General features: G+C 45.0%; 1 protein-coding gene and 1 pseudogene across 5 annotated transcripts in view; one reads left to right on the top strand and one right to left on the bottom strand.

Moving 5' to 3' along the window:
• Nucleotides 1-15,156, top strand: part of LOC126106489 (protein sprint) — a 555,062-nt gene that overhangs the window by 251,931 nt on the left and 287,975 nt on the right. For 3 of the 5 annotated variants that reach the window (XM_049912790.1, XM_049912794.1, XM_049912793.1), the window contains exon 1: nucleotides 14,146-14,659. The exons of the other annotated variants lie outside the window; for them this stretch is intronic. Coding sequence is in view for 1 of the 3 variants with exons in the window: in XM_049912793.1 (XP_049768750.1) it covers nucleotides 14,640-14,659 (20 nt within the window). In the remaining 2 variants the exon portion in view is untranslated. Of the gene's footprint in view, nucleotides 1-14,145; nucleotides 14,660-15,156 lie in introns of those variants that run through there. 5 annotated transcript variants of the gene reach the window in all.
• On the bottom strand, nucleotides 1,050-1,167 carry LOC126107103 (5S ribosomal RNA; annotated as a pseudogene).

A 15,156-nucleotide genomic window follows, 5' to 3' on the forward strand; every position in this document is an offset into this window, starting at 1 on the left:
GGGCCGTTATTACGGCCAGAGGTGGTTGCTCTAGGTATTGATTTCTCAGGATCTATGCACCCAATTTGCTTGAAAATGTAATCACATGTCAGTTCTAGTAAAATATATTTGTCCAATAAATACCCGTTTATCATCTGCATTTCTTCTTGGTGTAGCAATTTTAATGGCCAGAAGTGTAAGTAATAGACGCGAGGTATACGCATGAAGGACTGAAACCGCTTACCTAATAAAATTTTAAGAAAAGTGTCTTGGAGGTTGTTTGTCTTTACGTACGCTGGAAGCCTTCGCCGTGCCCTGTGCGCATTATATCTTCAATTCTGTTACACTGCCTGTCCGCAAGTCCGCCAGTTCATTCTGTAACGAGTTGCGGCGTTCCGCTTTCGCTCCGCCCGCCCACCAGCGGTCACAGCCGTGATTGGCTGTCACGGCCAGATGACCGCACGACCCGTGGCCCCTCGGTCGGTTTCCGGTTCGTCACACACGCCCCCTCTCCCTCCCGTTCTGCTTGCCGAATCAGTTTGGTTTGCCAAGTCCGCCACAGAGGTAGGCAGCCCGCGTAGCCGCTCAGTCCGTTGTGTTGCATACCAGAGTAGGCTGCGATTTCCTAAAGCCGGTGCTGCAACCAGTCTCTGCAACACACAAAAACACGTGTCGTATGGACTAAATGTCAGAAGAAAACCTCACCGACTGACCGGCCTGTATTACATGCATGCTTATATGAATGTCACTGCCTGGACATCAATGTTATAAAAGCAGAACGACGTACTTTCCATTAACTTTGTAACTCACTTTCTTCAGTTTCTTGGCCGTAGACTAACTGATCAAACATTTCTATCTAAAACTGAAAAAAACTAAACTCCTCCCGAACAGGCCATGAAGGCCCAACGGAGCCGACCGGCCGCCGTGTCATCCTCAGCCCACAGGCGTCACTGGATGCGGATGTGGAGGGGCGTGTGGTCAGCACACCGCTCTCCCGGCAGTATGTCAGTTTAAGAGACCGAAGCCGCTACTTCTCAATCAAGTAGCTCCTCAGGTTGCCTCACTTCGCTTGCCTACAGCGCTCGGAAGACCGAATGGTCACCCATCCAAGTGCTAGCCCAGCCCGAGAGCGCTTAACTTCGGTGATCTGAAGGGAACCGGTATTACCACTGCGGCAAGGCCGTTAGCGAAACATTTGTATCACGGAAGAGTATTTCCACAAACATTGCCAAGCAACAGCGACCGACAGTGTTAGCAAACATGTAGCTTCAACTCTCGTAGCCGACAAAGTTTGCGTGCTGTATTGTTAGCAGTATGCACTATCTGATCAAAAATCTCCGGACACTCCTATGTAATGGGAAATTGACGCTAGGTATCACAAAAGTACATTGAAGAGCCGAAGAAATTGGTACAACTGCCTAATATCGTTTAGTGTCCCCGGGAGCACGCAGAAGTGCCGCAACACGACGTGGTATGCTCTCGACTAATGTTGTTGTGTTGGCAGAAGAGCCAACACCGTGTTACTAGAGGAGGCCGAAATGCACGCATTTTAGCTCACGCAGGCTGGCGTGAGGAGGGAAGCACTATACTGACGTGAGGTCTGGATCATGACAAGGAATGAGAATTCAGAAAGCGGACGTAATTAGTTTGATACTGAACTTTAGTCCATTAATGATGAACGTCGCTCTTGACGGTACATGATTCACAATATTGTCTGTTCAGAATTCATTCTAATTACTGAATATGGCGCCTTGCTAGGTCGTAGCAAATGACGTAGCTGAAGGCTATGCTAAACTGTCGTCTCTGCAAATGAGAGCGTATGTAGGCAGTGAACCATCGCTAGCAAAGTCGGCTGTACAACTGGGGCGAGTGCTAGGGAGTCTCTCTAGACTAGACCTGTCGTGTGGCGGCGCTCGGTCTGTAATCACTGATAGTGGCGACACGCGGGTCCGACGTATAGTAACGGACCGCGGCCGATTTAAAAGCTACCACCTAGCAAGTGTGGTGTCTGGCGGTGACACCACAAATGTCTCAAGTAGTGCTGGAGAAAACTGACACAATGAATGCTGCAGGGCTGTCCATAAATCCGTAAGAGTACGAGGGGTGGAGATCTCTGCTGAACAGCATGTTGCAGGGCATCCCAGATATGCTCAGTAATGTTCACGTCTGGGAAGTTTTGGTGGCCAGTAGAAGTGTTCAAACTCAGAAGAGTGTTCCAGGAGCCAATCTTTAGCGATTCTGGAAGTGTGGGGTGACGCATTGTCCTGCAGGAATAGGTCAAGTCCGTCGGAATGCACAACGGTCATGAATGGATGCAGATTATCATACAGGATGCTTACGTACGTGTCACCTGTCAAAGAGTTGTATCTAGACGTATCAGCAGTTCCATATCCCTCCAACTGCGCTGCCCCACACCATTACAGAGCCTCCACCAGATTGAACAGTTCCGTGTTGACATGCATGGTCCACGGATTCATGAGATTGTCCCCATACCCGTACACATCCATCCGCTCGATACGATTTAAATCGAGACTCGTCCGACCAGGCAATGTGTTTCCAGTCATCAACAATCCGGTGTCGGTGATGACGGACCCAGGCGAGGCGTTCTACTCCGGAAGCCCATATCGATGTTTCGTTCAACGGTTCGCACGCTGACACTTGTTGATAGCCCAGTACTGATTTCTGCAACAGTTTGCGGAAGAGTTGCACTTCTGCCACGTTGAACGATTTTATTCAGCCGTCGTTGGTCCCGTTCTTGCAGGATCTTTACCGGCCGCAGCAATGTCGGAAATTTGATGTTTTATAGGATTCGTGATATTCACGTACACTCGTTAAATTGTCGTATGGGAAAGTCCCCAGCTCATCGCTACCTCGGAGATGCTGTGATCCATCGCTCTCGTGCACCGACTACAGCATCGTGTTCAAACTCACTTAAATCTTGATAACCTGCCACTGTAGCAGCAGAAACCGATCTAACAAATGCGCCAGACACTCGTCGTCTTATATAGCCGTTGCCGACCGCAGCGCCATAGTCCGCCTCTTTACATATCTCTGTATTTGAATACGCATGCCTATACCAGTTTATTTGGCGCTTCAGTATATACACTCCTGGAAATTGAAATAAGAACACCGTGAATTCATTGTCCCAGGAAGGGGAAACTTTATTGACACATTCCTGGGGTCAGATACATCACATGATCACACTGACAGAACCACAGGCACATAGACACAGGCAACAGAGCATGCACAATGTCGGCACTAGTACAGTGTATATCCACCTTTCGCAGCAATGCAGGCTGCTATTCTCCCATGGAGACGATCGTAGAGATGCTGGATGTAGTCCTGTGGAACGGCTTGCCATGCCATTTCCACCTGGCGCCTCAGTTGGACCAGCGTTCGTGCTGGACGTGCAGACCGCGTGAGACGACGCTTCATCCAGTCCCAAACATGCTCAATGGGGGACAGATCCGGAGATCTTGCTGGCCAGGGCAGTTGACTTACACCTTCTAGAGCACGTTGGGTGGCACGGGATACACGCGGACGTGCATTGTCCTGTTGGAACAGCAAGTTCCCTTGCCGGTCTAGGAATGGTAGAACGATGGGTTCGATGACGGTTTGGATGTACCGTGCACTATTCAGTGTCCCCTCGACGATCACCAGTGGTGTACGGCCAGTGTAGGAGATCGCTCCCCACACCATGATGCCGGGTGTTGGCCCTGTGTGCTTCGATCGTATGCAGTCCTGATTGTGGCGCTCACCTGCACGGCGCCAAACACGCATACGACCATCATTGGCACCAAGGCAGAAGCGACTCTCATCGCTGAAGACGACACGTCTCCATTCGTCCCTCCATTCACGCCTGTCGCGACACCACTGGAGGCGGGCTGCACGATGTTGGGGCGTGAGCGGAAGACGGCCTAACGGTGTGCGGGACCGTAGCCCAGCTTCATGGAGACGGTTGCGAATGGTCCTCGCCGATACCCCAGGAGCAACAGTGTCCCTAATTTGCTGGGAAGTGGTGGTGCGGTCCCCTACGGCACTACGTAGGATCCTACGGTCTTGGCGTGCATCCGTGCGTCGCTGCGGTTCGGTCCCAGGTCGACGGGCACGTGCACCTTCCGCCGACCACTGGTGACAACATCGATGTACTGTGGAGACCTCACGCCCCACGTGTTGAGCAATTCGGCGGTACGTTCACCCGGCCTCCCGCATGCCCACTATACGCCCTCGCTCAAAGTCCGTCAACTGCACATACGGTTCACGTCCACGCTGTCGCGGCATGCTACCAGTGTTAAAGACTGCGATGGAGCTCAGGTATGCCACGGCAAACTGGCTGACACTGACAGCGGCGGTGCACAAATGCTGCGCAGCTAGCGCCATTCCACGGCCAACACCGCGGTTCCTGGTGTGTCCGCTGTGCCGTGCGTGTGATCATTGCTTGTACAGCCCTCTCGCAGTGTCCAGAGCAAGTATGGTGGGTCTGACACACCGGTGTCAATGTGTTCTTTTTTCCATTTCCAGGAGTGTATAAACATCGCCTTCTCCGGTTTCGGCTCTTGAGGAAGAATGGGCCGCCATTCCTGCACAAACTTTTAGACATCCCACCGGAACTAGAGTATCTGCAGCAGAGTTGAAGCCGTCATAAGGGCAAAGGGACACACCCTATAAGGAATAGATGTCGGTATAGTTTTGGTCAGATAGTGTAAATTGTGTATGGCCCATGTAAACGCCCGTTACGGGCCACTTCCAACGTTAACCACGGAGACATTTCCATCCATGCCTGCTCCCGTGTTTTGCTTCATCTGTGATGTGCTCCACATGGACTGCACGTTGATCTCTAACCTTCCTGCGAATGGGTACGATGTCATTTAAGCGCGCCCTGTTATCAGAATGATTACCACCTCGTCCGTTCCTACTTGGAAAGCAGCAGCCAGCTCGAGTTTACGAGAGTCCCTGATACAAAATTTACTGCGCCCCCTATCGGCTATACCAGATATCTCGGTTCACACTTTCCATTATGATTTTTATGGCTGCTGGTACGATAAGGTGTGTGAAACTGTAATAAACTAGGGGGGGGGGGAGATGTTTGTTGAAGTGGAGGCGAGATTCTTATGGTGTCTCTGTACATGGAGAGGATTGCGGGGCAGAGATAAGAAGATGGAAAGGCATGGGGGAGAAACCGGTGGAGGTTGTGGTGAGTTTTACTTTTGTTGACCTTGGGCAGCACCTGTCATCCGTCATTTATTTTACAGTGGTTTTCTTTCGTAATACACCGCATGGCCGTGTCACAGGTTTGTCGAATTTAGACGTCCCATGGTTCTACCAACGTACCGAATTCATGGGTGTAGCACCGAATATGTCTCCATTAGTTTGAATTTCTCCCCTTGTTTTCAGTGCCTCATTTTTCTCGTGGTAATGATACCACCCTTTCAGTTTTCCTAGTCTCTCCTAATCTTTACACATCTACATGACTGCCACACACAAAGTCGTTCATAATACAGGCTGGAGAAATACAACCTGACGGTGAATTAAGAGCAGGCAGTTAGTTAGGTGTTCCACAGATCATTTGAATGATCCTTCTATGGAACTGATCTGGAACCATTCATTTACAGGATATTTATACAAGATAATATTAATGAACACACAATTTTCCTAATCCGACTCATGCAAGCACACTAAAAAATAACTTTTTTCTTTTCCTTTTTGTGGCTACCAGTTTTTAAGTAGAAATTTGTTACTGGAATAGGAGGAATTGACCAGGAGAAATGATTCTAATTTAGAATGAAAACTTATTTCGCTACCAGTCAGACATTTTATATAACTGGGCAACTGATCAAAAATTTCTGTTGCATTTTGAACTCCTTTCTAAGCCACTGACAGCTTTAATAATGGGTAATAGAGGTCACGTTCCCTTTAGTTTTGTAGGTAAGGGCTTCATTGTTCTTTTCAAATTGTGATTGATTATTTATGACGAATTTCATTAGCGAATTTCATATATATATATATATATATATATATATATATATATATATATATATATATATAAAGTGATGAGCTACCACAGGAAATTATTCCAAGAGACATTATTGTGTGGAAATATGCGAAGTATGTCAGAAGGTTAATTCGCTATATATACGAAGAGCAAAAGTAGCTGAACTTAATTGTTTTGAGAAGCTCATTAATATGCATCTTCAAGTTTTCATCAATATGCACACCCAAAAATTTAGAGCATTCTACCCTATTACTGACTGCTGCTCATGTGCTACATCAGTTGTTGGTATGACTTTATTTATTGTACAGAAATGAACATAGTGTGTTTTGTCAAAATTTAGCCAGAGTCCATTTTCTGATAACCACTTTATAATCCTTTGTAAAAAACATCATTCACAATTTCTTCTGCTGCTTTTCTCTAAGGGAGTTTATTATAACCTTAGTATAGTCTGCCAATTCTTCTCGTTAAATGTTAAGCGGAAGGTCATTCACCTATTTTAGGAATAGGAGTGGACCCAAAGTTGAACCCTGTGGGACTCGCTTTGTGATACTCTTGCAACATTGTTTAAATTACTCAGCGCAACCTTTTGCAATCTACTTGTTAAGTATGATTCAGACCAGCTTGTGCGTAAAGCCATCAGCTCCGTAAAATTATTTTTCTAAGAGAGTAACACGATCTACATAGTGAGACGCGTTGGAAAGATCACAAAAAAGTGCCATTTGCCGACATATATATATATATATATATATATATATATATATATATATATATATATATATATATATATATATAAGACTTGTACTATTTGATGAATGAATGTATAAATAGCATTCTGAGTCGAGCAACCCGTCTGGAATACAAACTGTAATATGCCAAGTAAACTGTTTCGATGTGTGTGTGTGTGAGGCTACCCTTGCGTGTATTACATTTTCGAATATTCTGGAAGAAGATGTCGTTAAGGAAATTTGACGAAAATTATTTAAGTCTGTCTTGTTCTCCGTTTTGATGATGAGGTTTGACAATTGGATATTTTAAACTGTGAAAAAATTTCGAATCCTGCGTCGGGCATGGATGTGTGTGGTGTCCTTAGGTCGGTTAGGTTTAAGTAGTTCTAAGTTCTAGGGGACTGATGACCTCAGATGTTAAGTCCCATAGTGCTCAGAGCCATTTGAACCATTTTTGAAAAATATTCCTGTGCCAGTGATGCATTGCATATATCACTAAGGACACTGCTTATCAAGTCGGAACAACTTTTCAGAACTCTATTTTAAATTTCGTCAACACCAAATGGAGAAGATTTTTCCAGACAACCAGCGACGTACGCCCGGAATTGTGCGCGTTTAAACTAATGTGGCACACACATCCCTGAAGATGATGTGCAGCAGTCTTCCACCGTGTGGTGATGAACAGCCGATTGCGCCCGAGTTTTCAAAACATGTGACGTCCCGCGTCTGCCTGGGAGCACGCAGAAACGGAATTTTAGTTTAGTTCAGTTGCGGACCTTGAAATAACCACAACCCCTCTTGAAGATGTTCTCTGCATCTCAAAACGAAACGTTGAGTTTCAGCAAGAAATTCAGCCGACCACGGCGTAATAACACGTAATGAGTGCTCCATTTCCGAACGACAAAGTTTACATTCTCAATATTACACTAACTTCTCTTTCTTTTTGAGTCAACAGGTTTGGTTTGACGAAGCCAACTGCAAATTCCTCTCCTGTCGCCAACGCATTCGTCTGATAGTAGCACTTCACACTACGTCTTCGATTATTTGTTGACTGTCTTCCCATTGTCCTCCCCTACAGTTTTTATCCTCTGTGTCGCTATCGTGCAGGTGTAGTCATAACACACATTTGCTTTTCCTTACCGCTTCTGCGGAGAACCTCTTCATTCTTTATCAGTCCACGTAATTTTCAACATTTTTCTGTAGCACATCCCAAATCCTTGGAGTCTCCTCTGTTCCCGTTTTCCCACTGTCCACGATTCACAATGTTGTATTCCAAACGAACGTTCCCGCAAATTCCTTCCTAAAATTAAGGCCTATGTTCGGTACTATAATCCGTTCATCATAAGAATAAACCTGATGTAAACAAACACAAACGCGATGGTTTGTCAGAAGTTGTAGCACACGTACACTGCTGTTCTTACGCTCTTGGAAGTAGGTCCAAGTTATGTATTAGATATCTTATTACTAAGTTAAGAAACTTTAAGATATTCAAATGTATTAACAGCCATCAACGTTTTTGTTAATCACGCTTTAGCTACGTAGTTTTTATTTCAAAAATCGTGTACAATCACAGCCTCTGCAGCGTTGTGCTCTTATTGTCGCGCTGTTAATGCGCAGTATGAAAATGGCTTTCAGTTCCGTAGTGAGACATCCGCGCGTGGAACACGTTTAAAAAGTGCCGAGAAGTAGGCTGTTCTTAATGTTTATCATAAATTTACGGATAAAATCGGCTCTGAAGTTTTCCCAGAGTTGTATATAATGCAGTTGGTAAACTGTTGTCATTGATCCTATAGCGCTGTCGGTAGCGTATTGGCATAATGACCAATTGAAGATGTTTGTGCGTTGGTTCAACTCTCACCGCTGTTTTTTTTTCTCGTTCAACTTGAGATAACTACATCTCGTAATTATAAAACTCATCATTTTTTGTGAATAATGCACGTCTTCTTGTTTCTAATTACATATTGGATGCGAAATTCCTGTTTACAAAAAAAAATGGTTCAAATGGCTCTGAGCACTATGGGACTGAACATCTTAGGTCATAAGTCCCCTAGAACTTAGAACTACTTAAACCTAACTAACCTAAGGACATCACACACACCCATGCCGGAGGCAGGATTCGAACCTGCGACCGTAGCAGTCCTGCGGTTCCGGACTGCAGCGCCAGAACCGCACGGCCACCGCGGCCGGCTCCTGTTTCCATTTCATATACAAATTCTTAACTATCGACGTTTTATGAAAGACTGTTAATAAAAGTTGCTTAAATTATGAAAACATAACAATTTAATTTTTAAGGTGAAAATGAAAAACTAAATCCTCTTTGTTTGGACTGTGTACATCGTTTTATACTACAGAGGTAGATAAGTATCATAGAAACATGAAAAACAATCATTTTCACAGCATCGAGCACATCATACAAATGCTGCATTTTTACATTTGCTTCTGCACCATTACAACATGAACCCAACAGAACTGATCTGGAGCCAAACTGTGGGGTCTGGCCCGAGAAGTAACAGGACTGTTAAGCTGCCAGACTTACTGGAACTAACGCACGCAGCTTTTCTACACGTCACTGCCGAACGCTGGCGGGATGTAGAACGGCTCGTCACAAAAGAAGAAGAGAAAATTCTGCGCCTGGTTGGCTTCGTAGATTCTGTTGTTGATAGTCTCGTGTTATCAAAGTAGCAGGTGACACTTCCAGAACTGAAATGTATTTCTCGGATTCGGATAAGGAAGGAGCTAAGAGATTACCAGACGACTGACTGTAAGTAATATCTTCAGTGGCTTCAGCATTTAACTATACTGTAAAATCCTTCAATAGTCTCTTACGTTACATCCAGCTTATGCAGGAAAATTACCCTGTAGTTGAGTCAGGAATTTTCATCATTCTTGTTTTAAATTACAATAGTACGTTGGCTAAAAACTATAACGTGTTGCGGTTTTCGTCTAGTCGTCTAAGGAGCGCATTGTGGGTGATTTGCAGTGTATTATTTCATTCTGCTTATAAATTAAATGACATTCGACGCTGCATTGCTCCTCTGCTCGTCTCTTTTTACGTGTGAACTGCAGCTGGCCACGTCACTGCAGGCTAGCTGTACCAGCTGACCGGCCAGTGCTGTCCAAGCTAAATGAGCCGGTAAAGTTCTTGTCCTGTATTGTCGCTCAGTCGATGTGCGCGTACCCCTATTGTCGTATTAGACAGTACTCGAGACAGCTTGCTGCAGTCCCACGCGAAACGGAAATGCAAAATGGTTCAAATGGCTCTGAGCACTATGGGACTTAACTTATGAGGTCATCAGTCCCGTAGAACGTAGAACTACTTAAACCTAACTAACCTAAGGACATCACCGAGGCAGGAATCGAACCTGCGACCGTAGCGGTCACGCGGTTCCAGACTGTAGCGCCTAGAACCGCTCGCCCACCCAGGCCGACCCCATCGCGTTGGTAGTACAGAAGCGAATGATCGAATTCGTTTTAATGAGAGAATTTTGGGAAAGCATACGGCGTATAGAACTCTACGAGGTGCATTCAAGTTCTAAGGCCTCCGATTATTTTTCTAATTAACCACTCACCCGAAATCGATGAAACTGGCGTTACTTCTCGACGTAATAGCCCTGCAGGCTACACATTTTTCACAACGCTGACGCCATGATTCCATGGCAGCGGCGATGGCTTCTTTAGGAGTCTGTTTTGACCACTGGAAAATCGCTGAGGCAATAGCAGCACGGCTGGTGAATGTGCGGCCACGGAGAGTGTCTTTCATTGTTGGAAAAAGCCAAAAGTCACTAGGAGCCAGGTCAGGTGAGTAGGGAGCATGAGGAATCACTTCAAAGTTATCATGAAGAAACTGTTGCATAACGTTAGCTCGATGTGCGGGTGCGTTGTCTTGGTGAAACAGCACACGCGCAGCCCTTTCCGGACGTTTTTGTTGCAGTGCAGGAAGGAATTTGTTCTTCAAAACATTTTCGTAGGATGCACCTGTTACTGTAGTGCCCTTTGGAACTCAATGGGTAAGGATTACGCTCTCGCTGTCCCAGAACATGGACACCATCATTTTTTCAGCACTGGCGGTTACCCGAAATTTTTTTGGTGGCGGTGAATCTGTGTGCTTCCACTGAGCTGACTGGCGCTTAGTTTCTGGATTGAAAAATGGCATCCACGTCTCATCCATTATCACAACCGACGAAAAGAAATTCCCATTCGTGCTGTCGTTGCGCGTCAACATTGCTTGGCAACATGCCACACGGGCAGCCGTGTGGTCTTCCGTCAGCATACGTGGCACCCACCTGGATGACACTTTTCGCATTTTCGGGTCGTCATGCAGGATTGTGTGCACAGAACCCACAGAAATGCCAACTCTGGAGGCGATCTGTTCAACAGTCATTCGGCGATCCCCCAAAACAATTCTCTCCACTGTCTCGATCATGTCGTCAGACCGGCTTGTGCGAGCCGAGTTTGTTTCAGTTTGTTGACACACGATGTTCTGTCTTCATTAAACTGTCGCACCCACGAACGCACTTTCGACACATCCATAACTCCATCACCACATGTCTCCTTCAACTGCCGACGAATTTCAGTTGGTTTCACACCACACAAATTCAGAAAACGAATGATTGCACGCTGTTCAAGTAAAGAAAACGTCGCCATTTTAAGTATTTAAAACAGTTCTCATTCTCGCCGCTGGCGGTAAAATTCCATCTGCCATACGGTGCTGCCATCTCTGGGACGTATTGACAATGAACGCGGCCTCATTTTAAAACAATGCGCATGTTTCTATCTCTTTCCAGTCCAGAGAAAAAAAATCGGAGGCCTTAGAACTTGAATGCACCTCGTAGTACGACCCATTCTTGAATATTGCTCGAGTGTTTGGGATCCCCACCAGGTCGGATTAAAGAAAGACATCAAAGCAATTCAGAGGCAGGTTGTTACCGGTAGGTTAGATGAACACGCAAGTATTACGAAGATCCTTCAGGAAATCAAATGGGAATCTCTGGAGGGAAGGCGACATTCTTTTCGAGGAACGCTATTGAGAAGATTTAGAGTGCCGAAATTTGATGCTGACTCGAGAACTATTCTATTGCCACAAACATACATTTCGCTTAAGGACCAAGAAGAAAAGGTGAGAGAAATTACGGCTTATATGGGGGCATATAAAAGACTCGTTTTTCTCTCGCGCTATTTGCGAGTGGAACGAGAGGGGAAATTACTGATACCTGATACTTCCCGCCATGCATCTTACGGTGGCTTGCAGAGTGTGTGTGTGTGTGTGTGTGTGTGTGTGTGTGTGTGTAGATGTAGATTAATAATGAAATCTGAAGACCACACGTTTCTAATATTTATTATGTGATCAAAAGTATCGGAACATCCGTATTGAATACGGAATTTACCAACAGATGTCACGAGAGGTCTACCCTCTAGAGATGATGATGATGATGATGATGATGATGATGATGATGATGATGATGATTGGTTTGTGAGGCGCTGAACTGCGCGGTCATCAGCGCCCGTACAAAGTTCCAGTTTTTACACTGTCCAATTTTTTTTACACATTCCAATGTAGCCACTGTCACGAATGATGATGATAATGAAATTATGAGGACGACACAAACATGTAGTCCCCGGTCAGAAATTCCCCCACGCGCTAGAGAGACGCAATAAGAGCAGAATGGATCGGTCAAGAGACTTCTCATTGGATGTCGCCTGAGTAAGAAATTTCCACCACGGACATTCCAATACTTCTAAAGCTGCCCACGTCGACTGTGAAGTGGAAACGCGAAGAAACAACTATAGCTGAACCGAGACCAGGCGGACGAAGGTAAGTCGAACATCGGGGAGGGTAGTTGTAATAAAAAAAAATCGCACGAAATCGGCGGAAGGGAATAACTCGTGAGTCCCGTAGTGCTGCCAGCAGCCCACGTACTATGGCGAGAATTGGAAACAGTGAGGTACAGATGGTCGAGTTCTTCCTCATAAGCCAAATATTACAGTCAGTGCTAAACGATGATCTGGAGAAATGATGCACGCTATGGAAATGGTGATCTGAAGTGCACGCAGTACCCTGTGGCAATGCGATGGAAGGGTTTTGATTTGGCGAGTGCCGGCAGAACGTTACCTGCCGTCATGGGTAGTGTCAGCATTGGTATACGGAAGGGTTGTTACAGTATGGGATTGTTTTCCTGGTTAGAGACGACTTAGGTCTTAGGCTGTGATCCCCTTGTTGTTAGGAACAGGAAAATTTCACGAAAACAAAACAGCTAAAAATATCGCTGTACTGACGGTTTTTTGCGAGCTAACGCGAAGTCGCCGATTTTAACGAAATATCTCGAAATTTGCCTTTTTCTTGTATAAAAAAATGTATAAATCAGAAGACAACAGTTTATCAGTATCCGTAACTGATAGTTATTGAATGTTGAAATTGCGCTCTTCCTTCTTTTTTCCCCCTAGGGTGAATAATCTAAAAATGACATTTCATGTCCCGTGATGCCATCTGGCGTCAAAAATACCACCGAAATTGGCGAAAGAATAAAAGCGAATCTGGAAAAAGTGTCACTGAATCTAGCAAAAATTGGCACTGAAACTGGCAAAAAATAATGCGGAATTTGGCAAAAAATGATACCGAGTGTGGCAAAAAATGATACCGAATGTGGCAAAAAAAGAACATCCGAATACGGCAAGAAATAACACGTGAATGCGTCAAAAAATAACACCCGAATATGGCAAAAAATAGCAATGAAACAAGAAAAATAACAGGGAAAGGCAAAAATTTGCAACGAAATTGGTAAAAAATATTTTCGAATTTGGCAAAGAAATACCGAACATGGCAAAAATAGCTGCGAAATTGCTAAAAAACACCGGAGATGACAAAAAAACTAAATTTGGCAAAAAGTATCACCGAATGCCTTCAGTAAAAAATAACACCGATTTTACCCATAAAATAAAAAGATTTTTGCCTGTCTCTGCTTATTCCGCTTAAAGAAACGCAAAATGCAGAAGGATGTGAACACATTGTGTAGCATTGTGTATTGCGTACACAAAGTTTCAAGAACCAACTTTAAGCAAGAAACTTGGAGATTTTCTTCAGCCCCAACGTATAGCTCCCGTAGTGATCACGAAGACGAAGATGATCGTACCGGTAATTACACCCCACGTATGGGCGTTTGAGCAGTCATTCTTCCCAGGGTGCTAATAGCTGCTGCAATGAGAAGCAACCTCCGCCATGCACTTCACAGTGGTTTGCAGGTTATAGAATGATTTAGTTTTAAATGTCCACGTACATCTGTAAGAAGTTGCGGAGTGTTTGTTTTTCTTCGCTTGTTTGTATCGTTTCGGGACGAGTTTTCTTTCACAAGTGTCCAGCAGGTAGCAGTAGTGAGCTGCGGTGGCAGCGCCGCAGTCGGCAAGCGCGGAAACTACGTGCTCCCGAACATCGTTTTGAGGTTATTGTCGCGTGGATCGCCGAGTGGTGAAGATGTGCTCGCGCGTGTTTAGTGTCGAGTGTTCGGTGCCACTGCTTGCCCATGTCTACAGCTGGGCCACCGCCCGTCTGGCGACGCTGCCGCGTTGAGGCAGTCTACATCAGTGTTACTCGTGTGCTCCTCCTACATAGTTACTTTTCCGGGCGCCACGGACGCCAGCGAACAGCAGTGTGTGCTAGTGCCAACGGAACCGCCTCGCGCTTGACACGTTTACAAATACGGTCGCACGGGAATAAGAGTCCGTTGTGCAAGTTTCCAGTTGTTACGTTCAGTCTCTGTACAGGAACTACGTGTCCTCTCAACGAATCCGCGTAGTGAAGTGTGTTAGGACTGTGTGATTGGCTCACTGCGTGGGATCTGCCATTTTTTGTTTGTAAGCCCCCGCACATACCTGTTGTTGACTTTTCGCCTGACAACAGACCGTCTTGGCGCTGCTGCTATTTGGGAAAGCTCGCAGTATTCAAATGCCTCATGAAAAATAAGCTGCTTTGGTATGTTGTTTTTTATGTTTATTATGTACAATGGCAATGTTATTAATTTGACTAGTGACCATCCATAGGGAACTAGACGGCGCATAATTGATATCACAGTACTGTGAGAGTTTAAAGACACAATTATGCCCTATCCAGTTTGAGAGAGAATTTTGTCGAATTATCTCGTGGCTATTTTCATCCACGGGTGAAATGTCAAGAACTTCCATAAAGACGCTGTCCTAGGACTTAGTTGCGTAATACTTGCTCACAGAAATTTATTTCACATTGAAAAAATGAGAAATGTTTTTTTCTGTTTATCGAGAAATGGAATATTTTTATTAATATATATATTTTTTTAAGCCAGCAGTAAGAATGCTGATAAATCCATATTTCTTTCATTTAATCACATAAAAAACTCAAATTTCGAGAGCCAACAATGGGCGCAAGTTCCTAGTTCGTTTGCGTACTGAACGAAGGCATTCATATACTGGTAGCTGACTATAATTTATCAATCG

Source organism: Schistocerca cancellata, chromosome 10, assembly GCF_023864275.1.
Source record: "Schistocerca cancellata isolate TAMUIC-IGC-003103 chromosome 10, iqSchCanc2.1, whole genome shotgun sequence".
Classification (NCBI taxonomy): Eukaryota; Metazoa; Arthropoda; class Insecta; order Orthoptera; family Acrididae; genus Schistocerca; species Schistocerca cancellata.